This window comes from Gorilla gorilla, chromosome 15, assembly GCF_029281585.2.
Source record: "Gorilla gorilla gorilla isolate KB3781 chromosome 15, NHGRI_mGorGor1-v2.1_pri, whole genome shotgun sequence".
Classification (NCBI taxonomy): Eukaryota; Metazoa; Chordata; class Mammalia; order Primates; family Hominidae; genus Gorilla; species Gorilla gorilla.
In genome coordinates this window covers 98,169,525-98,191,438 of record NC_073239.2, presented here as the reverse complement: position 1 = coordinate 98,191,438, position 21,914 = coordinate 98,169,525, and the positions used below count along the sequence as shown (strand labels likewise).

The 21,914-nt window shown below is 41.4% G+C and overlaps 1 protein-coding gene across 1 annotated transcript in view; it reads left to right on the top strand.

Moving 5' to 3' along the window:
- LOC101127591 (stonin-2) overlaps window positions 1-21,914 on the top strand; it is a 260,143-nt gene that overhangs the window by 147,049 nt on the left and 91,180 nt on the right. Inside the window, exons 7-10 of the mRNA XM_063698159.1 lie at window positions 9,275-11,113; window positions 17,127-17,329; window positions 19,495-19,574; window positions 21,432-21,502. Coding sequence (XP_063554229.1) covers window positions 9,275-11,113; window positions 17,127-17,329; window positions 19,495-19,574; window positions 21,432-21,502 — 2,193 coding nt within the window. The remainder of the gene's footprint in view (window positions 1-9,274; window positions 11,114-17,126; window positions 17,330-19,494; window positions 19,575-21,431; window positions 21,503-21,914) is intronic.

Genomic DNA, 21,914 nt, shown 5'->3' with positions numbered 1-21,914 from the left:
TCTCTGCCCAGGCTGAGTTGGAGAATGGAGCCCTCATCTAAGACAGCCCAAGAAACGGATATCAGAAAGGCACATTGAGGCAGGGAACCAATAAGCCAGTTCAGTCATAGTTGGTTGTCAGAGGAAGAGGCCAGAAGTAGGGATCCAAAGGTAGAGTATTGGGGAGAGCATGGGGAAGTGGGCAATGGTAAAACAGAGGCAGAAGTTTAGAACCAGAGAGAAAAGATATTCTTGGTCACCACGTGAGGCTGTACCCCACCAACATGGAATAAACTGGGGATAGTCCTGGACCAGTCAACAAACTTAAAGTCTGATGCTTGCTTTTCTGAGCAAAAAAAATGAAAGCTGGGATGTGTCAGGTCAGGCTGTCCTAATGGCAGGGAGGGAGTTGGCAGGGCAGGCTGAACCAGTCATTTGAAGAAGGTGCACAGTACTGCTTCATAGGTCACCTTAGTAAGTAAAAATGAGAATGTGGTGTCTTGATAAAGATTCTGTTAAGTAATGTTAAGTGGTAGTTTGATGAACTGGCTTCTTCACTTTGGGAATATCTCTGACCAGGTACTTTATTTACCAGCATCGAAGCATCCTCTGTCCTGGACAATGCTGAGACAGATGAATACACTCATCCTCTGGCTGTCCTCTTTATCATTAGTATGTATCATTTGTAATGACTAAGTAGGTCCCAGCATAGACTTATCCTCCGGCTCCTCTTTTTATCATAGTATTTTGTTATGACTAAGTAGATTCCAGCATATTTTACGCACGTTAGAAGCTCCCTTGATAAGCTTGATATGACTAACTCCCTTCTCTCACCCTATACATTTACACATTAGTGCATGACATCACTTGACCTTTTGCCCAAAGACTTCTGTATGTAAATAGATGTTAATCCTTAATTAATTAACTTATTTTCCCTGTTGAAAAATGTTCTTAAGAAGTTGTGTCAAGATAACTCTTGCCAATCTCAAAAGGTAATGGGAAAAATTCACCAGATTTTAGCTTAATGAACAAGCATTAAGGAAATACTAGAGTTACTAAAAATTAAAAGCAGGACTTGACTTCTGATCTCATCTTGGGCAGTTTACTTAAAATTGCTGACCTCAGGCTTCTCTGTAAAATGAAGAGGTCAAGTTTTACTATTTCTAAAATCTCTCCAAGCCCCAAAATTCTGTGTTCCTGTTTTCACTTAACAAATTATTGCATAAATATGAAATACCTACTGTGTATCTGTGGCTGGTTGTACAGTTTTAAGTACAGGCATACATCAGATATACTGTAGGTTTGGTTTCAGAACACTGCAATAAAGCAAGGATTGCAGTAGAGCAAGTCACACATATGTTTTTGTTTCTTAGTACAGATAAAACTTATGCTTACACTATACTATAGTCTATTAAGTGTGCAATAGCATTATGTGTAAACAGTGTACATGCTTTAATTAAAACCACTTTATTACTAAAAGTGCTAATGATCACCTGAGCCTTCAGCAAGACATAATCTTTTTCTGGTGAACAGCCTTGCCTCAGGGTGGTGGCTGCTGAGGGTTGGAATGGCTGTGACGATTTCTTAATGTAAAACAACAATGATGTTTGCTGCATCAATTGACCCTTCCTTTCATGAAAGATTTGTCTGTAGTATGTGATGCTATTTGATAACATTTAACACACTGTAGAACATCTTTCAGAATTGGAGTCAATCCTCTCAAATCCTGCTGCTGCTTTATCAACTAAGTTTATGTAATATTATTTTAAAACATATTTTCAATGTTTACTTATTTTATTTTTTTGAGACAAATAAATGGAAATGGCTCTGTCACCCAGGCTGGAGTGCAGTGGCGCAGTCTCGGCTCACTGCAACCTTCACCTCCTGGGTTCAAGTGATTCTCCTCCCTCAGCCTCATGAGTGGCTGGGACTACAGGTGCCCGCCACCATGCCCAGCTAATTTTTGTATTTTTAGTAGAGATGGGGTTTTGCCATGTTGGCCAGGCTGGTCTCGGACTCCTGACCTCAAGTGATCCACCTGCCTTGGCCTCCCAAAATGCTGGGATTACAGGCATGAGCCACCGCACCTGGCCTCAACTTTTATTTTAGATTCAGCAGGTACATGTGCAGGTTTGTTACATGGGCATATTACATGACATGGAAGTTTGGGGTATAAATGATCCTGTCACCCAGGTAGTAAGCATAGTACCCAATCTGTAGTTTTTCAGCCCTAGTTTATGTAATATTCTAAACTCTTGGCTGTCATTTCAACAGTGTTCACAGCATCTTCACCAGGAGTAGATTCTATCTCAAGAAAATACTTTATTTTCTCATCCATAAGATGCAACTCCTCATCCATTAAAGTTTTATCATGAGGCCGAGTGCAGTGGATCATGCTTATAATCTGAGCACTTAGGCAAAGGCGGAAGGATAGCTTGAGCCCAGGAGTTTGAGACCCTGTTCTCCATAAAAAGGAAAAAAAAAAAGACCAAAGAAAAGTTTTATCATGAGATTACAGCAATTCAGTCATATCTTCAGGTTTCACTTCTTGTTCTCTCACTGTTTCTACCACATCTGCAGTTATTTCCTCCACTGAAGTCTTGAACTCCTCAAAGTCATCCACAAGGCTTGGAATCAACTTTTACAAACTCCTGTGAATGTTAACGTCTCTCATGGATCACAGATGTTTGTAATGGCATCTAGAATGATGAATCCTTTCCAGGAGGTTGTCGTTTACCTTGCCCCAATCCATCAGAGGAATTACTATCTATGGCAGCCTTACAAAATGTATTTCTTAAATAAGAAGACTTGAAAATCACAATTACTCCTTGATCCGTGGGATAGAGAATGGATGATGTGTTCCATGGCTGCAGGCATGAAAACAACATTAATCTCCTTATACATCTCTATCAGTGCTCTTGGGTGGCCAGGTGCATTGTCAGTGCGTAGTAATATTTTTGGAAGGAACCTCTTTTTTCTGAGCGGTAGGTCTCAACCTGGGCTTACAATATTCAGTAATTCCTGCTGTAAACAGATGTGTTGTCATCCAGGCTTTGTTCTTCCATTGATAGAGCACAGGCAAGGTAGATTTGCATAATTCTTAAGGGCGCTAAGATTTTTGGAATGGTAAATGAGCAATGGCTTCAACTTAAAGTCACCAGCCACATTGGCCACTAGCAAGAGAGTCAGCCTGTCCTTTGAAGTTTTGAAGCCAGGCATTGACTTTTCTCTAGCTATTAACATCTTAGATGGCATCTTCTTCCAGTAAAAGGCTGTTTTATCTTCAGTGAAAATCTGTTGCTTAGTGTAGCCACCTTCCTCAATTATATTAGGTAAATATTTTGGATAACTTGTTGCAGCTTCTACATTAGCACTTGCTGTTTAACCTTCTACTTTTATGTTATGGAAATGGCTTCTTTCCTTAAACCTCATGAACCAACCTCTGCTAGCTTTATTTATTTATTTATTTATTTATTTATTTATTTATTTATTTATTTTTTCTGCAATTTCCTCACCTCTTTCCACTTTCATAGAATTGATGAGAGGTAGGGCCTTCCTCTGAATTAGGCTCTGGCTTAAGAGAATGTTGTCACTACTTTCTTATCATTCATGTGTTCACCGAAGTGGCACTTTTAATTTCCTTTGAGAAGTTTTCCTTTGCATTCACAACTGGGTTAACTGGCATGGAAGGCCTAGCTTTTGGCCTGTCTCCGCTTTTGACATGCCTTGTTCACTAAGCTTACTCATCTCTCACTTTTGATTGAAAGTAAGAGACATGTAACTCTTCATCTGAATACTTAAGAGGCCATAGTGGGATTCTTAATTGGCCTAATTTCAATATTGCTTTGTCTCAGGGAATAAGGAGGCCTGAAGAGAGAGAGAGAGATAGGGGAATGGCCAGACTGTGGAGCAGCCCAGAACACACACATTTTATTAAGTTTGCCATCTTATATGGGCACAGTTTATGGTGCCCCAAAACAGTTACAATAGTATCATCAAAGATCACAGATCACTGTAACAGATATAATTATAGTGAAAATGTTTTAATGTTGCGAGAATTACCAAAACGTGACTCAGAGACAGAGTGAGCATGTGCTGTTGTAAAGATGGTGCTGACAGACTTTGGGTTGCCACAGATCTTCTAGTCATAAAAAATGCAGTATCGGCCGGGTACAGTGGCTCACGCCTGTAATCCCAGCACTCTGGGAGGCCGAGGCGGGCGGATCATGAGGTCAGGAGATCGAGACCATCCTGGCTAACACAGTGAAACCCCGTCGCTACTAAAAATACAAAAATTAGCCGGGTGTGGTGGCAGGCACCTGTAGTCCCAGCTACTCAGGAGGCTGAGGCAGGAGAATGGCTTGAACCCGGGAGGCGGAACTTGCAGTGAGCCGAGATAGCGCCACTGCATTCCAGCCTGGGCGACACAGCGAGACTCCATCTCCAAAAAAAAAAAAAAAAATGCAGTATCTGTAAAGTGCAGTACAAAAAGACGAGGTATGCCTTTATATGCTGTTATGTAACAGCCACTGCTCTTGCATGTTTAGAAGCCTGCAGTGATCTTAGAACATTTGTTCTTGCCACTCCTAATAAATTCCAGTGAACATTTGTCAATATGGTTTTTTTGTATTTGTCATTGCATTAACAAATTAGGTTAACAAATAAGGGAAAGAAGATAGTAGAGTCTCTATGTTCAAAATGTAGACAATTTTCCTGCCATAGTTCTTACTTTTTATTCAGTTTTAGTGGCTTTGACTACTACTGAAATCACTTTATTTAATTTAATCTTTTAGGAGCTTGAAATAGATTGCGGCCTAACATTAAAAGAATCCACCACTTCTCTTTAGTTTGCATCAGTAAAGACACTAGGAACCTCTTAGGTACTGGAAATTTTCCTTGTGGTGTAGACTGAGAACCTAATCCTTACACATGGCTTTTGTTTGGCAGCAGCCCAACTCATAATAAAAACAATTTGGAGGTAGCCAGTGGAAGAGATAGTAATTAAAATAATGCTGGAGTTTGGGTTTTGGTTTTATTTTAATAAATTAGTACATTGAATTGTGGAGAAGAATTAGCTTTGTGATCAGGATACTTGGTTTTTGCCTATTTCTTACTGGAGAAATTTGCCAGCTTTTCCCCCTCTCATTGTTTCCAGTCCCAGCCACACCAGTCATAATTGTCTTGGGAAAGATCTAACTGCTGCTTTCTCAATACAGACTACAGCTAAGCAGTTTGTTTCCTTTCTCTAAGGCTAATTAGTAGTAATAATAAAGAGATGTTTTGAACTTTCATTATAATGCTATGTTGCTTTATTTTGTAAGCAACATTGCAGTTTTTTAAAGAAAGAATACAGATTTCAAATTTTTTAAATCACCTCTTATCCCATGAGAGATTTGTTTTCACATCAAAATATTACGAGATTATTATATTCCAAAGCTTTCTAATACATACGTACTTTCTATAATGACACATTATCATTCTAGTAGTAGTAGTAGTAGTAGTAGTAGTAGTAGTAGTAGTAGTAGTAGTAGTACTAAGAACAGCCTACATCTACTGAGCATTTATTATTTGTCTGGTAGGATTTAATATTTCCCTAATTTAATATATAGGAAAACTGAGATAGAGGGAAATTTAAGACTTGCCTAGAATCACATATCTAAAAAGCCGTAGGTATGGAATTGAAACGCAGGCAATTTGACTGCATATTTTAGGTGTTTCTTGTTATTCACTCAACAATATGTCCTAGTCAACTTCCATGTGAATTAACATGCATCAAGAGCATCATCTTGACAGCTACATGGAATTTCATTTTAAGGGTATGACAACTGATGTAACTAGTCTCCCATTTTTGGGCATTCAGGTTTTTTCATGTTTTTCTGTGATAGAAGCATTGCTGTAATAAACATCAGTGTGTACATCGTTCCATGCTTGTCCTGTTATTTCCTTAGGATAAACTCTTAGAATTTATTTCTTACAATTCTCAGATTTCTTTAAATAAATTATTTCATAGAAAAACAAAATCTCAATTTCAGAAATTTTACCTATGCCCTGCTACCATCCCAGAGAATAAGTTTTAAAAATACATGCAATTATGGGACATGAAACTGCCAAAGGGAAGATAATTTTGTAACAAAGTCTTTTGATATATTTTAATGACTGTCAGAAAGAAAATAGAATCCCTAGAAATTAATTGAATTCAAACATTTCCCTTCAAATTTAAAGACACTCGTTTAGTTTGTATTATAACTCTAATGCTTCAAAACTGTTTAGGACTGGGCGTGATTTAAACTAACTTGGTTTGAAAAGGAATTTATTGTAAGAAAATGATCTTCAGTAGGGACAAAGGCCTTTTTTTCTCTTTTCATTTTTGGCTTAGAAGATGAGAAGGGCTGTTTTGAGGACAAGATTCCCAACAGAAGGGAATCCTTTAGCAGCAAGTGTAAACAGCTTTGGCAGAAAGCCGCCCTCCAAAGAAAAAGGACTTCAGCTTGTTTTAAACTACAGAGTGAGCTCCAAGACAAAAAGGATAACCCTGATGCCAGGGGTGGGCCAATAGAGATTGTTTGGGTGGAAACGCTGCATCACAAAGGCTCTCTAGAGCTGCCTTATTAGAAATTGATGAGTTTTGAGATGTACCCCTTTCCCAGTTCTCTAGACAGGATCAATTACCATTCCAAGGAAGTGATTATATTTCACTCAGGACCACAATGTTCCTTTTAGACTTTGTTACCAAAATGATAAATAAAATATAAATACTGTAAGTGTAGGTTGTTTCCTGACCGTTTTCCCTTCGATTTTCAGAAAATTAATCACTTATACAAAACTGGATTCATGCTTAATTTGAAGGAGATTCTCATCTTTAATTTAAAAATGCTTTAGAATCCTTTTTAGTCACTGTAGATATAGAAAATGCTTTTTGCTCATTTTGTTTCTGGGGTGGGTATGGATATGTGTATATGTATATGCATACTTGTGTTTAGCCTACAGCCTACATTTTCTTTTCTTTTCTTTTTTTTTTTTTTTTTGAGACGGAGTTTCGCTCTATTGCTCAGGCTGGAGTGCAGTAGCGCCATCTCGGCTCACTGCAACCTCTGTCTCCCAGGTTCAAGCACTTCTCCTGCCTCCGCCTCCCGAATATCTAGGATTACAGGCTTGTGCCACCACGCCCAGCTAACTTTTGTATTTTTAGTAGAGACAGGGTTTCACCATTTTGGCAGGCTGGTCTTGAACTCCTGACCTCAAGTGATCTGCCCGTCCCGGCCTCCCAAAGTGCTGCGATTACAGGCATGAGCCACCGTGCCCGGCCTAGCCTACATTTTCAAACTTATGTTTTCATTTGAGAGAATTGCTATCTGTTTGAATAAATTACTTGGAAAGATGGGTGACAAGCCAGCATCCCATCCTTGTATAATTATGTGCAATTATGTGCGGCATTGCTGATGGGTGTGGTTGGATGTGATATGTGTGAAGGTGTAGTGAGGTGGTCAGAAAACTCAGTCATTTGAGTATCCATTTCCCTTTGATTCCAAACAACTGGCCATAGAAACAGTGGGTAGGATGGTAGCAGAGATCCCCTATACACATTCCTGCAGAGACGTAGAGAATGGAAGAGCTACTCTAAAGCAAAGTTTCTTTTCTCACTTATTTAATCCAAAAACCTTATTGAGTACCTACTATATGCACACATTTGTTGTCTGTTCTGTTCCTTCATCAGAATTCATTCCTCCTTGCTAAAAGCCTCATTTCCCCTCCCTTCCCACAGCCCCAGCAGATACCCACGGTCCTTAGGTTACTGAAAAAGTTTAGATCTTGCCCTCATCAAACCCAAGTCCTGTATCTCTTTCCTTGAAGGCCCTGCTAAAGTGGAGTTTTATTTGTAATAACCTTTTTATCATAAAAAATCAACTTCGAGATGGAAAAATATTTTAGAGAAAAAAAGGAGATTATATCATGAGCATTTTCTCCTGATATACTGCCTACTTGTAAACATTTTAGTGGGTGGGTATTATTTTATTGTAGGCTTCAATTTCTTAACACTCACCCAATTGTCGAATATTTAAAATATTTTTCCCTATTATAAATAATGCCAAAATGGACATCTCTGTTCTTCAAACTTGGTTCATAATTTAGATTTATTTTCTTAGGGTAGAATTACTAAGTCATTGTTTATGAACATGTGTTAAGATCCTTAATATAAATTGCCCAATCTCTTTTCAGAGCATCTGTTGCAACTTACAGTTTCACTAAGCATCCACTTCGTGCTCCTATTATGGCACCTTTACCCTCATTGAGCACTAAAATCTTTCAAAATCTTCACTGATTTTTTTTTTCATTTTTCATTTTTGAGACAGAGTCTCACTCTGTTGCCCAGGCTGGAGTGCAGTGGCACAATCTCCGCTGACTTCTATCTCTGCCTCCCGGGTTCAAGTGATTCTCCTGCCTCAGCCTCCCAAGCAGCTGGGATAACAGGTGCCTGCCACTACGCCCAGCTAATTCTTTTATATTTTTAGTAGACATTGGGTTTCACCACGTTGGCCAGGCTGGTGCCGAATTCCTGACCTCGTGATTTGCCCACCTCGGCCTCCCAAAGTGCTGGGATTACAGGCATGAGCCACTGCGCCCGGCCATTTTTCTTATTACTAGTGAGATTGGATATTTTTCACATACTTACTAGACATTTTTTAGTTTCTCTTTCATGAGTTGTCTATGTTCTTTACTCAGACTTCTTTTGGGGCTTTTGTGTTTTTCTTATTCACATGTATGAACTTACTGAATATTAAGAAGGTTAACTGTTTGTCTTTAATATTTATTCATTATGTTTAGGCTAAAATCCCTCCAAGAATATTATTTATAATCATATTATCACTTACAGATGATAACTTGTTTTTTTTCAGTGAGATGAGCTTATATCATTTTATATAGGAGATGGCTTTCAATGTTTAAAAATTAAGAATACATTCCTCAAAGCTAAGTACAGAAAACATCTATTCCAGAAGCTTTTATAAAATAAGGAAGAGTATATAAATTGCAAGAGACCTTAGTACTACCAGTCAATACTTCTGTATTGGTATAGCCATTGGGTTCTTATTGCACTTAATGCAATAGCTCCTCTAGGGTGCTCATTACAGAATTGTGAGATCTATGCCCAGACTAAGCACTTGAAACAGGTAATGAGCTGCTTTGGAATGTACTGGATTCCAGTTAAAATTCTAGTAATCCCTCATTCCTATACTTCAGTTTTCCTTACCTCTAGAGCCCCTGAACAGTAGCTCATATGTTCTCCTTTTCCTTTTAGACAATTCCTCCTCGCTTCAAGAAGATGAAGAAGTAGAGATGGAGGCCATCAGCTGGCAGGCCAGCAGTCCAGCCATGAATGGGCACCCTGCCCCTCCAGTGACCTCTGCTCGTTTTCCCAGCTGGGTCACCTTTGATGACAATGAAGTCAGCTGCCCTTTACCACCAGTCACCTCTCCTCTGAAGCCAAATACACCACCAAGTGCGTCTGTGATCCCAGATGTACCTTATAATTCAATGGGATCATTTAAGAAGAGGGACCGTCCCAAGAGCACTTTGATGAACTTCTCCAAAGTTCAGAAGCTGGACATTTCCTCTTTAAACCGCACGCCTTCTGTAACTGAGGCTCCACCTTGGAGGGCAACCAACCCTTTCCTGAATGAGACTCTGCAGGATGTACAGCCCTCCCCTATCAACCCTTTCAGTGCTTTCTTTGAGGAGCAGGAGAGGCGCTCCCAAAACAGTTCCATTTCCAGTACCACGGGCAAAAGCCAAAGAGATTCCCTCATTGTCGTCTACCAGGATGCCATCAGTTTTGATGATTCAAGCAAAACCCAGTCACACTCTGATGCTGTTGAAAAACTCAAACAACTCCAAATTGATGACCCTGATCACTTTGGCAGTGCAACTCTACCTGATGATGACCCAGTAGCCTGGATTGAACTAGATGCTCACCAGCCTGGATCAGCATGGTCCCAGCCTCGTGACGGGTGGCCAATGATGTTGAGGATCCCTGAGAAGAAAAACATCATGTCCTCCAGGCACTGGGGACCAATCTACGTCAAACTGACAGACACTGGTTACCTGCAGCTGTATTATGAGCAGGGCCTAGAAAAACCATTCCGTGAGTTCAAGCTGGAGATCTGTCATGAGATTTCAGAACCCCGGCTTCAAAACTATGATGAGAATGGCAGAATCCACAGCTTGCGGATAGACCGTGTCACCTATAAAGAGAAGAAGAAATACCAGCCCAAACCTGCTGTGGCCCACACAGCAGAGAGGGAACAGGTGATTAAGCTGGGCACCACCAATTACGATGACTTCCTGAGTTTCATCCATGCAGTTCAGGACCGTCTCATGGATCTGCCAGTGTTGTCAATGGACTTGAGCACAGTTGGCCTCAACTACCTTGAAGAGGAGATTACAGTGGATGTCAGAGATGAATTCTCTGGCATTGTGAGCAAAGGAGACAACCAGATTCTCCAGCACCATGTCTTGACACGGATCCACATCCTGAGTTTCCTGTCTGGGCTTGCAGAGTGCCGCCTGGGCCTCAATGACATCCTCGTCAAAGGGAATGAAATAGTTTTGAGGCAGGACATCATGCCCACCACCACCACAAAGTGGATCAAGCTCCATGAGTGCCGTTTCCACGGGTGTGTGGATGAGGATGTTTTCCACAACTCACGGGTCATTCTGTTCAACCCTTTGGATGCGTGCCGGTTTGAGCTAATGCGGTTCAGGACAGTGTTTGCTGAGAAGACCTTGCCTTTCACACTCAGGACGGCCGCAAGTGTCAATGGGGCAGAGGTGGAGGTGCAGAGCTGGCTGAGGATGTCAACTGGCTTCTCCGCCAATCGTGACCCCCTCACTCAGGTTCCCTGTGAGAATGTGATGATCCGTTACCCTGTGCCCAGTGAGTGGGTGAAAAACTTCCGCAGGGAAAGTGTCCTGGGGGAAAAGTCTTTGAAAGCCAAAGTGAACCGGGGGGCAAGTTTTGGCTCCACTAGTGTTTCTGGCTCTGAGCCTGTCATGAGAGTAACTCTGGGAACTGCCAAGTACGAGCATGCCTTCAACTCCATTGTGTGGAGGATAAACCGACTGCCCGACAAAAACTCAGGTGGGTGGTGGTTCTTCTTCTGTGAAAACAAACATGCAGTTGTGAAAAAGCTGAGATCAAAGTTCCACATCCTGTATGAAGTGCTTGTTTTTGCCGTGTGATGGGAGTGGTGATGGAGGGGGAGTGGGACCAGAAAAGTAAAAATAATTGAGCAAGGTAAGTAATGCGTATAGTGACCCAGTTCACTCTGTCTTTTCACCCTCTCATTATCACACATCTTCCATAAAACTAGGGATTATTCTTCTCAGCTGAGCTGCTAAGCAGCTTTTCAGGGCAGCTTCTGAATTTATATTCTTTGGGGACTCATTAACGTATTAGCTGTGGTGCTGGAAGTGATTCATTTGTAGATGGCTTCTGAAGAGACATCTTTCTCACACTGCCCTCGATGTAGGTAAAAGGGCCAGTTTATGGCCAGTCATGGACAATACACTGAGAGGTTAATTTTATGACTCCAGCTACCCTGTGCAGGGTCTGTTAGTCATAATATCTCACGTTCAGACTTTGGCTCTGGGACTGGGGCATGGGAAAGAAAAGTGGCCTTCAATCAGACTGAAGATCCAGCTAGGACATGAATTTCTAAAAGGGCCAGAAGTCTAGCAGACAAAATATAAAGAAAAGAATGTTTTATTTAGACAAACAAAAAAATGCTTACCAGCCCTAGCTGGGCTGCTCGCAGCTATCAGGGATGCTTTTGTGCTTGAGTGAGTCCAGAAGGCAATTACTTCCCCCGTGGGTCCCATGAGATTTAGTGAAATGACAAAATGAGGGAGCAGTCAAACCAGCACTAATACACATATTTCTTAGAGTATATCTGGGTGACCCCAATGGTAGGCAGCAAGCCCATGATCTTGTAAGCCTTTAAACCCCTTCTTTTCTTGTTTAGAATACATTTTGCCCATCTGTTAACAAAAGTGGATACGCTAGCTGAGCAAAAAGGATAAGGTTTGGAAAAACTCTTGATTGAAATGGCTTTCTCTTATGTGGCTATCCTTTCTTAGATTCTCACTATAAATCGTAGCAGTGTGTTAAGAGTCTTCCTCTCCCGCTCTGAGTGTGGAGTGGCTGTATTATTATATCCTAAGTGTAATGCAATGTGATGGCAGACGGCAATATGATCGGGCCAGCTCCCCAGGCAATCCAGGGAGTGGACACACACCAGGGCATTCTGTATCAGACACTGGGTGTAGCTGTGCAAACTGAAGAGACAATTGGACCTCTGTGTTTGAGGCTGGATTTGCTACTCCCTACTTCTAAACTGACAGAATTTTTAAAACCAAGTGTTCCTTTCTGTGCCTGCTTATTCATTTCCCCTGAAATCAGCACTGTCTTCTGCTGGTGGTAGCACTGTAACTTCTACCTTATCCACGGGGCCCCTCTGAATTGACAGAGGAAGAGAGAAAACCCTGAACTCTCCTTTGACACGGAAGCCCTTGGAAAGAGACAACCATGGAATTACCGGATTTTCAAGCTGGAAGGGACCTTGAATAACTTAGTCAAGTTATTTATAGATGAGAAAATTAAGGTCGGGAAGGTGATGTGACGTATCTAGAGAGTCATGCAGTCACATCCAGGGTCCTTTTCTTAATATATCACTGGTGCCTCCTGGTAGATGAAGCCAAATAGACACAAATATTGAAATAATTTCCACCAGAAGAACAGATATTTGCAGTTTTTCCAGTATGTACAAACGTATCTATTTGTTTCAAAGTGATTTCTCCCAAACATTTAAAAGTACTGCATGAAGGTTTTTTTTTTATTATTATTATAAGCAACAAAGACTTATTGGCTACCCTAAGCAACAAAACAAATTATTGGATGGGATAGCTCAGAGACCTGAGGAAAAGACTGATCAAGAAGACTTTAGACAGACAGCACTAGAGTAGCTCTGGTCATAGAGACTAATGGATGTCTCCTCAGCATGTAGCCTTAGGACAAATCATCACAGACTATTTTTTGTTTTTGTTTTTTTTGTGTTTGTTTGTTTGTTTTTTTGAAATGAAGTCTCGCTGTGTTGCCCAGGCTGAAGTGCAGTGGCGCGATCTTGGCTCACTGCAGCTTCCACCTCCTGGATTCAAGCGATTCTCCTGCATCAGTCTTCTGAGTAGCTAAATTTTTGTATTTTTAGTAGAGACAGGTTTTCACCATGTTGGCCAGACTGGTCTCAAACTCCTGACCTCAGGTGATCCGCCTGCCTCGTACTCCCGAAGTGCTGGGATTACAGGTCTGAGGCACCGCACCCGGCCCTATTTTTTGTTCTTTTGCAACTTGGCTCAAGAGACTAGGGGAGAGGAGTGCATTTTGACTGACGTGACCACCAAGACAACATGTAGCACTGGGGAAGTTTATTTCCCAAAAGGAGAGAAAGAAAAAGACTGCTACCAGAAGAGAGGGAGGATGGATACAGGACAGGGAAAAAGCAAAACCAGGCCTTCAGCAAACACTCTCTTTAATGATTCCCAGTGGAGAGTGTTCTGTTAGCTCAAGGGCAAGTAAATGCAGCTTATATGCTGTTTTACATATCTGTTTCCAGATTGCTGGAACCTCGTTTGTGGAAGATTTTTGAAATACAGCACAGTATAAGGATATCTGTTGATGTTTCTTACTTAAATCCTCACAGCCTTGCCCCATTACTGCTTTTGCTGTCATGGTTATATAACAATATTTTCAATAGTGAAACCCCATAAAGGGGCTTCTTACGCTTCTCTAGCCAGTGGTATGTTTCCATACCAGTTCAGGAAATGGACAGCACCCTTTTTTGGAAACTTGAGGTGTATAGGATCTGAATTCCAGGCAGAATGTAAGTTGTCACTCATTGCTGGTATTCACTGTGCCCAGCTCCTGCCCTCCCTTGCAGTGTTCCATCCGGGAACCCAGAGAATTGATGGTTATCTTTCAGTAATAGCCCTATCCCGGGCTCTGCTGTCTAGGTGTTCAGACAGCCCTGGGAAGGTGCTTTGTACAGGTTATTTTTTGTAATCCTTAACTTTCTTTAAGGAAGCCAGGGCTCAGCTGAGGTCAAAGGCCCCGCTGGCTGGAAGCCTACCTCTCCTCACACGTTCCTGCCTACAGTGGCCCTGCATTTCCAGGCCCCAGTGGGCAGGGCAGTCAAACCCCAGGCAGCAGAGGCCAGCAGGTCAGCACCCTTGTGTTGCTGGCATCCCTAGCCTATAGCAGGCTTGTCCCAGTCCCAGCCACCAAGAGATCAAGCAGCTACCTTTGAATTCCAACGTGACTCCCGCCGGCGGGGCCCAGCCCAGCCTGGCCCAGCCCAGCCACATACGTGGGCAGCTCCCCTCTCTGAGCTCTCCAAGGACCCCTCCTACCTTCATCCCAAGAGTTTTTCTTAATCTTAGAAGGCACCGAAACAAGTCCTGCTGCTTCCACAGATCATCTGCCAGGAAATAAAACATTCTGTCCTGCATAAGTGGCTTTCTTTGCAGGAATCCCCCTTCTCATTAGACCAGGTGAAGGGAAAACAGTCCCAATATGTTCATCCTTGTATGGGAAATTTTAAAAATCTGAATTTTTTGTTGAATTTTCTCAACCTCATCAAGGAAAATGACAGAATGTGTGGACTTATTTAATGCATTACTATGAGTTAAACCATAATAGCTTTCAAAGTTGAAGTTCCTTAACTGTCCACCACCCTTACCCATCTGAGAGTCGATGCTAGGATTCTAGTAAAGAATGCTGCTTTCAGAATTTGCTGTGAGTACACTTTGGTGGAGTAAAAGGAGGGAATCAGTTGTGTAGAAAGGAAAGATTTCTCCATATTCCAACAATGTGCAAAATAAGTGTAATTAGATTAAAAGAGTTGTCCAAATTGCTATTAAATTAAGAGATGCATCTGTATACTTTGTTGTGATCTAATTTCACAGCAATATATTGAGAAGAATTTAGGACATAGTTTGAAGGCAGAGTCATCTCTGAATCTTATTTCCAGCTCTACCACTTAACGGCTGTGTGACCTCGGGCAATTTACTTAACCCTCTCAGAGAAACCTAATTTTTTTCATCTATAAAATACGGTTATTAATATCTAGTTCATTCAGAATGAAATGAGATAATGCTTTTAAGGGCTTAGTGCAGTATCTGGCCTGTAATAAATGTCCCATAAATGATAGCTGTATAATTACATCTGTGGCACACAATTTAAAAACATTGAGTGGATCATTTTCAATTACTTTAATTTTTACTGTTATATGTATCTTAAATTCTTTTCTGAAAATCAGTGCAAATTTTTCAATATTCCAAAGCATTACTCTTTAGAAATAACCACTGAAATATGTTACGTTTGTGAAACAGAGCAAAACAAATACTTCACTATCTAATGTTTTCCTTGGAGAGCGGGTGTGTATGTCCTCACTCTCTGAGATTGAAAAGTCCTAGCCAGACCAATAAAGAACATTGGAATTGTTTGTTTGTGGAAACTGGGATAACTAAGGGGCTGTTTCAGTTACATAATTAAGGCAAGGTCATTTCATGTTGTTTATCTATAGCTAGTTGCTATATGGGGGTTCTTACAGCTCAATCCCCCTCTACCCCTGTCACCCTGCAAACTTGGTCTTGTGTTCTGGGGACCATGAGGTTATAACTCAGACAAAGTGGTTAAGAACACTCTGGAGTCAGACTGCTAGGTTCAGTTGTTTTTTTGCTTTTTGTTTTGAGACGGAGTCTCACACTGTCACCCATGCTGGAGTGCAGTGGCGCAATCTTGGCTCACTGCAAGCTCTGCCTCCCAGGTTCACACCATTCTCCTGCCTCAGCCTCCTGAGTAGCTGGGACTACAGGCGCCCGCCACCACGCCCGGCTAACTTTTTGTATTTTTAGTAGAGACGGGGTTTCACCATTTTAGCAGGATGGTCTCGATCTCCTGACCTCGTGATCCGCCCGCCTCGGCCTCCTGCTAGGTTCAGTTTTTAGCTCTGCCACTTTCTAGCTGTGACTGTGGGTAGCTCATTTTACCTCCCTAAGCCTTAGCTTCCTTGACTATAAAATGAAGGTAGCATTCTGACCTGAAAGATCATACTGAAGACTCAAAGAGAGAATCTGTGTAAAAGATTTAACATAGAAGAAGGCATAGGGTACTTCAGTGTTTCCTGTATGGCAGATGAATGACAATGATGTTTCAGTGGTTATAGTCACAGAAGTAAGCTCTCTTTTTCCTCAAAAATCTCAGTAACAATTCTCAAGTAAAAATCAAACCCAAAGTTTGCCATCACGAGTATAGTGGAGTTACCCATAGATGTATAGAATTAAGGAGCAGCAAGGGACTGTGCCTGGCGTTGACCAGCCCACCCTGTTGTACTTCTCCCTCTTTATCCCTTGTACCCTAATCTCCCCACTTTACAGAGGAGGAATTGAGGCCTGGAGAGTATAAAGGACTTGAGGGCAGGAGCTCTGCTGCTTAGTAGGGGAGCTGGAAGTCCAACCCAGGTGTTCTGCTGGTTGGTGTTTTGTCCAGTGTTCCATATGCTTCCCTAATATCTATGTGCTATTTATAAAGTCCTTGTCATTTACATATATCATTTACCCGCAAAAGCATGTCAAAAGCATTTTGAAAGTATGAAATACTATTAAGAAAATCAATTCATTCTTCAAAGGAAAGCAATGATTTGCTCCAGGAAGCTGTCATTGGTATTTTATTAGGTGCTAAGTGCTGATCCCTTCCGTTCCATTCTTCACATCCTTACCCCTTATTTCTTAGTGTTGGGGCTGTGTTCACATATCACTCTCACTTGAGCAGGCAGGATGGCCCCTGTTTCTCAGGCCTTGGGTTTTATTGCTAGGATACCAGGCTGCTAGAATCCGATGGAGTTATATCGAGGGGCTGAGGCACACAGGAGCGTGAATTCTGCTGAGCCGGGCGGATCCTCATGCTCAACACTGGACCCTCTGAAAGGCTGCCGGGTGCCGAGCCCACAGGCCTCCTTTATTACCGAAGTGGCTCCTTTGGCTGCTCCTTCCACTTTCTCCCCAAATAATCTGATCTCTCGATTGTCTTTCTTTCATAGCTTCCGGTCACCCACACTGTTTCTTTTGCCACCTTGAACTCGGCTCTGACCGGGAAGTGCCTTCCAGATTTGCCAATCACGTGAATGTCGAGTTCAGCATGCCCACAACTTCTGCCTCCAAAGCCAGCGTGAGATCTATCTCTGTAGAAGACAAGACTGACGTCAGGAAGTGGGTCAATTATTCTGCACACTACAGCTACCAGGTAGCCTTGGGAAGCATCTGGCTAATGCTTCCAACTCCATTTGTTCACCCCACTACCCTCCCCCTCTTATTCCTTTTAGCCATGCTTACTATGTTCGCCTGGTAACCTCTTACTGCCTTAGAGGAAGTTCACCATACATAGCTGTGGGTGCGTCTGCTCTGATTTAAATGCATAATCTGGCTAGTGGATGAGAGAAAGGTTGGAAAAAAATAAAGAGGCTCATCAATGAGGAGAATATAATGTGTTTCTGTCATTATGAGCAATGACAACAAAAAGAATAATGGGGGCCAGGCACAGTGGCTCACACTGTGGGAGCCACTGGGAGGTGGAGGTGGGCTGATTACTTGAGTTCAGGAGTTCAAGACCAGCCTGGCCAACATGGCGAAACCCCATCTCTATAAAAAGTACAAAATTAGCCGGGCATGGTGGCCTGTGCATGTAGTCCAGCTACTCAGGAGACTGAGGTGGGAGGATCACTTGACTCTGGGAGGTTGAGCTGCAGTGAGCCATGATTGCACCACTGCACTCCAGCCTGAGTGACAGAGCGAGACTGTGTCTCAAAAAAAGAAAAAGAGTAATGGGGTAAAGGAGTTGTTATTATTCATTTGCAATATAATTTATGTCACAGAGTAGTGAGCTTGGAAATGGAGGGGAGAAAATGCTATCCCAAAGCATATGCTTCAGTTAGAGTTGATGAAGTGGACCTGAACAAAGTTAGGACACACATGACCTGGGTACTGGGTACAGGACAAAACTCAAAAGCCAAGCAAATGTTTATAATAGTAACAGGGTCAGGGCTGTGGAAGGAATCATAAAAGTTGGAGTTTTCTGACATAAATAGAAAGCGATACTTTCCTGGGGAGTTAGAAATTCAATAGGAGATTAAATGCCAACGATTGGAAAGGGAGTTTGTTAAAGAAGGATTTTGCAAAGTGGTTTTCTATTTATAATAATATCCTTGGATTTATATGGTGATTTATTGTTCCTCTAAATGTTTCCTTAGCTGTGTGGGCTAAAATATTTAACTACCAAAAGGAACAAACGCTCCATCTTGTGGCTAGGAAAAAAATAGCACCTCCCTCAAACCTGACTGTTGTGTGTTGAATCATTACCCTGTAGGTCAAGCGTCATAAATATCCAAAGTGGTGCTGAGAGGAGCAACCTGAACACTGAGCTCAAAGAATTCCTTGCCTGAGCTATCAAAGATTTCGGTTGAGATGTATTACTTTCAAAGATTAATCTATTAATTTCTTGATAATTACAGCGACAGTATTTTGCAGAAGATATTGTAGAACTGTAAACATTCCAGTATTTATCAGTTCGGAGGTTTTCTAAAGAGAGAAAGTACTGGAGGTGGCCGGGTGCTATGGCTCATGGCTGTAATCCCAGACCTTTGGGAGGCCAAGGCAGGTGGGTCATTTGAGGTCAGGAATTCAAGACCAGCCTGGCCAATATGGTGAAACCCTGTCCCTACTAAAAATTCAAAAATTAGCCAGGCGTGGTGGTGCGTGCCTGTAATCTTAGCTACTCTGGAGGATGAGGCAGGAGAATCACTTGAGCCCGGGAAGTGGAGGTTGCGGTGAGCTGTGAGCCAAGATTGTGCCAGTGCACTCCGGTCTGAGTAACAGAATGAGACCCTGTCTCAAAAAAAAAAAAAAAAACAAGTATTGAGGGGGTACAAACAGTCAATTACAAAGAAATTAATTCATTTGATAAATCTTTGTCGATTGCCCACTGTATTCCTACATTATTGCATAAAATATCGAACAAGATCCTGCCCCTGTCGTGTGGAGCCCATGGTATAGTGGAGCCAGACAGGTGTGCAAGATGCAGTGGAAATATTCACAGAGAGAAGTACCTAAGTCTACTTAATAAGTCAAAAATAGCTTCACAGAAGGGGTGATCTTTGACCAAATGTACAAGGCAAAGAGTAAGAATTTTCCTGGTGGACCATGAGGGAAAGGGAATTACAGACCAGTTAAAGAACATGTGCAAAGAGAGGGACATGATATACTCAGGGCCAGTAGCTCCAATGTGGCTAACGCCCAAAATGTTAGCAAAATTATAAGAAATCTCAAAGTACCTATGGAGTTTTGGTTTACTTATTTATTTGCATGCTTTTTCTCTTCTTTTTGATCTTTATCTCCAACTTCTATTCTTGGCAGGTGGAAATTGAGCAAAAAAAGAGTTTGAAGCCGGACTTTGAAGGAGATGAAATGGAAAATCCCAAGGAGTGTGGAGTGCAGTGACAAAGCCTTGCGGCAAGGAATCCTGATCCCAGAGTCATGATAGCGTGTCTTCCTGAGTCATGATAGGGTGTCTTCCTGAGTAGCTGAAGTTGCAGTCAATACCTGCTGTGGCCACTCCATGTTGGGAACAGTATACCAGATCTTCCTGTTTGCAGTTACTTGTATTTTACCAGGAAACCCTGAGAATGGTGGCTTTTGGAGAGGTTCTTTGATTCTGGTCATGCCTAAAGCATGAGGTTCACCTGACTGTTGGAGCTTACTGTATAATTAAGCCTCCTTGTCTTGTCTCTGCTTATCTCACAGCACTGGTATGTGGTTTGTTGTGACTGTTACAGTCAGGAAAAGAACCTCCCACATCAGTGTTAGCACGATTCCCTTCTGATGTTCATCTGTCACTCGCATAACTTTCTGGGAAAGGCAGTCTTGAGAAGTTAATTAAGAATCCATCTCTTTCACTCTGTCTAGAAAAGGTTCAGAAAAGGTGCGAAACAAATTTCCTCTTTGGGTCTTACTAGACCTTTTTGAGGTGTCTCCATTCTTTAACTGTTAAGCTTTCAAGACATTTCCCTCCTGGCTCTAGATCGTTTAGATTGGAACACTTTTTCCATCTCTCTAAGGTTTCAGTCACAGGATTTGCTATCCTGAGTCACAATAGACAATGGAAAAAGGCACAATAGGAGACTTTTTAATTTTGTGAATGGACCCACATTCTGCAAAATGGCTGTTGAGGGGAAGGCAAAATTAATCTTAGTTTTCTTCATTCTGGAGAAAAGAGACATTAAATATAAGATGATGTTCAGTTCAAGAGGTAGATTCAATCTCAGTGAATTCCCAAATTCACACTGAAAAATACAGTCCACTTCTGATTCCTGAAACAAATATACATAATACCTGAGGCATTTGTAAGGGGCGTTTGGGAGTTCTTTTTATACCTCATGACCAGTAGACAGTTGCATGTCCCTTTAACCCAACTTTATAGGAAATTTAAGCTGCAAAGATAACTTTTAAAGCTGTTTTAAAATTAAGCTTGAATGAGCTTTCCCTCAAAATTCAGAGTTTGATAATCACAGTATTGTATTGGATTGAAAAGGCATCTCTAGGGTAGAGACGTGGAAAAGCCATATTTTTCTAATGTTGGGAACATTATATTCTGATTCCAAGAGTCAGAACGCTCACTCCATCTTCTTTTTCTTCATCTGTTTCTGGGACAATTAATCTTTTCCTTCATCTGTTCCTACTCACCTCTGCTTCTTATTTGTATCTTAGTGTTTTCTCCCACGAAGAATACAAGTCGGGGGACAGAAAGCACACTTTATTGGACTTGTAGATGATGCAGAAATGAACAATATCTCCAGTTTTTGGCTGATGGATTCAAGATTAATGTATTCAATGAACAATCATTGGAGTCTAAATACGTATTGACACTGGGATATAGAAATAGTTACAGTATTTTGAAATATCTGAACTAAGACTGAAAGTAAAAGGATGATTGAATAGGCATTAATGAGAAACCCTGTATTCTGGGTTTTTAAAATGCAACCCTCTAAGTACAGAGTGGAGTGTGTGTTTGTGGATGTGTGTGTTTATGTGTGTGGTGTTGATGGGAACGGTGTTAGGAAGACCTGGTTTCACGGTAGTTTATAGAAAAATATTTCCTTACAGAAATGGAGGTTCAATGTTGAATCAGAAATATATCATGGCTATTCACAAAGCTAATGTATTCAGCTGGTGTTAATAAAAGCCTTACATGCTTTTATTAACCCTCCATCTAGTCCATATCTAAATGGAGGGTTGAGTTCAATTATGGGTATCATATTTTAAGAGAGACATTAATCAGTTGATTGTGTCCACAGGCAGGTGACCGGGGTTGTAAAGGGTCTGATGATGCAAGAACAAGGGAGTAGCTTCCCTGAAGGAACAGAAGGTATAGCTGGAAAGGGAGTGCAGACAAGGAGGGAATGATACAATAGCTGCCTAGAAATTTCTGTTGAGCTATAAAAAGGAAGAGGAATTAGATTTATTCTGTGTAGCTTCAAAGGGCAAAAATAAGAACAAAGAGGAACTTTACAGGTGACAAATGTTTGCTTCAATATAAGGAAGAATTTTCTAATAAGAGTTGTTCTAAAGAGGAATAGACTCAAGTTAGTAAAATTTCCTGTTCCTGTGAATGCCCAACGGTTAAAATAACCACCTATCCCATGTGCTGTGAAAGGGAATCTTACATTGGATTTGGTCTATATGTCTACCAAGATTCCTTCTAAATATAGGTTTAGTCTCAATAGTAATAAGACTCTCTAACTTCATTTGTCTTTTTCTTCATAAGTGGTTTTTCATGC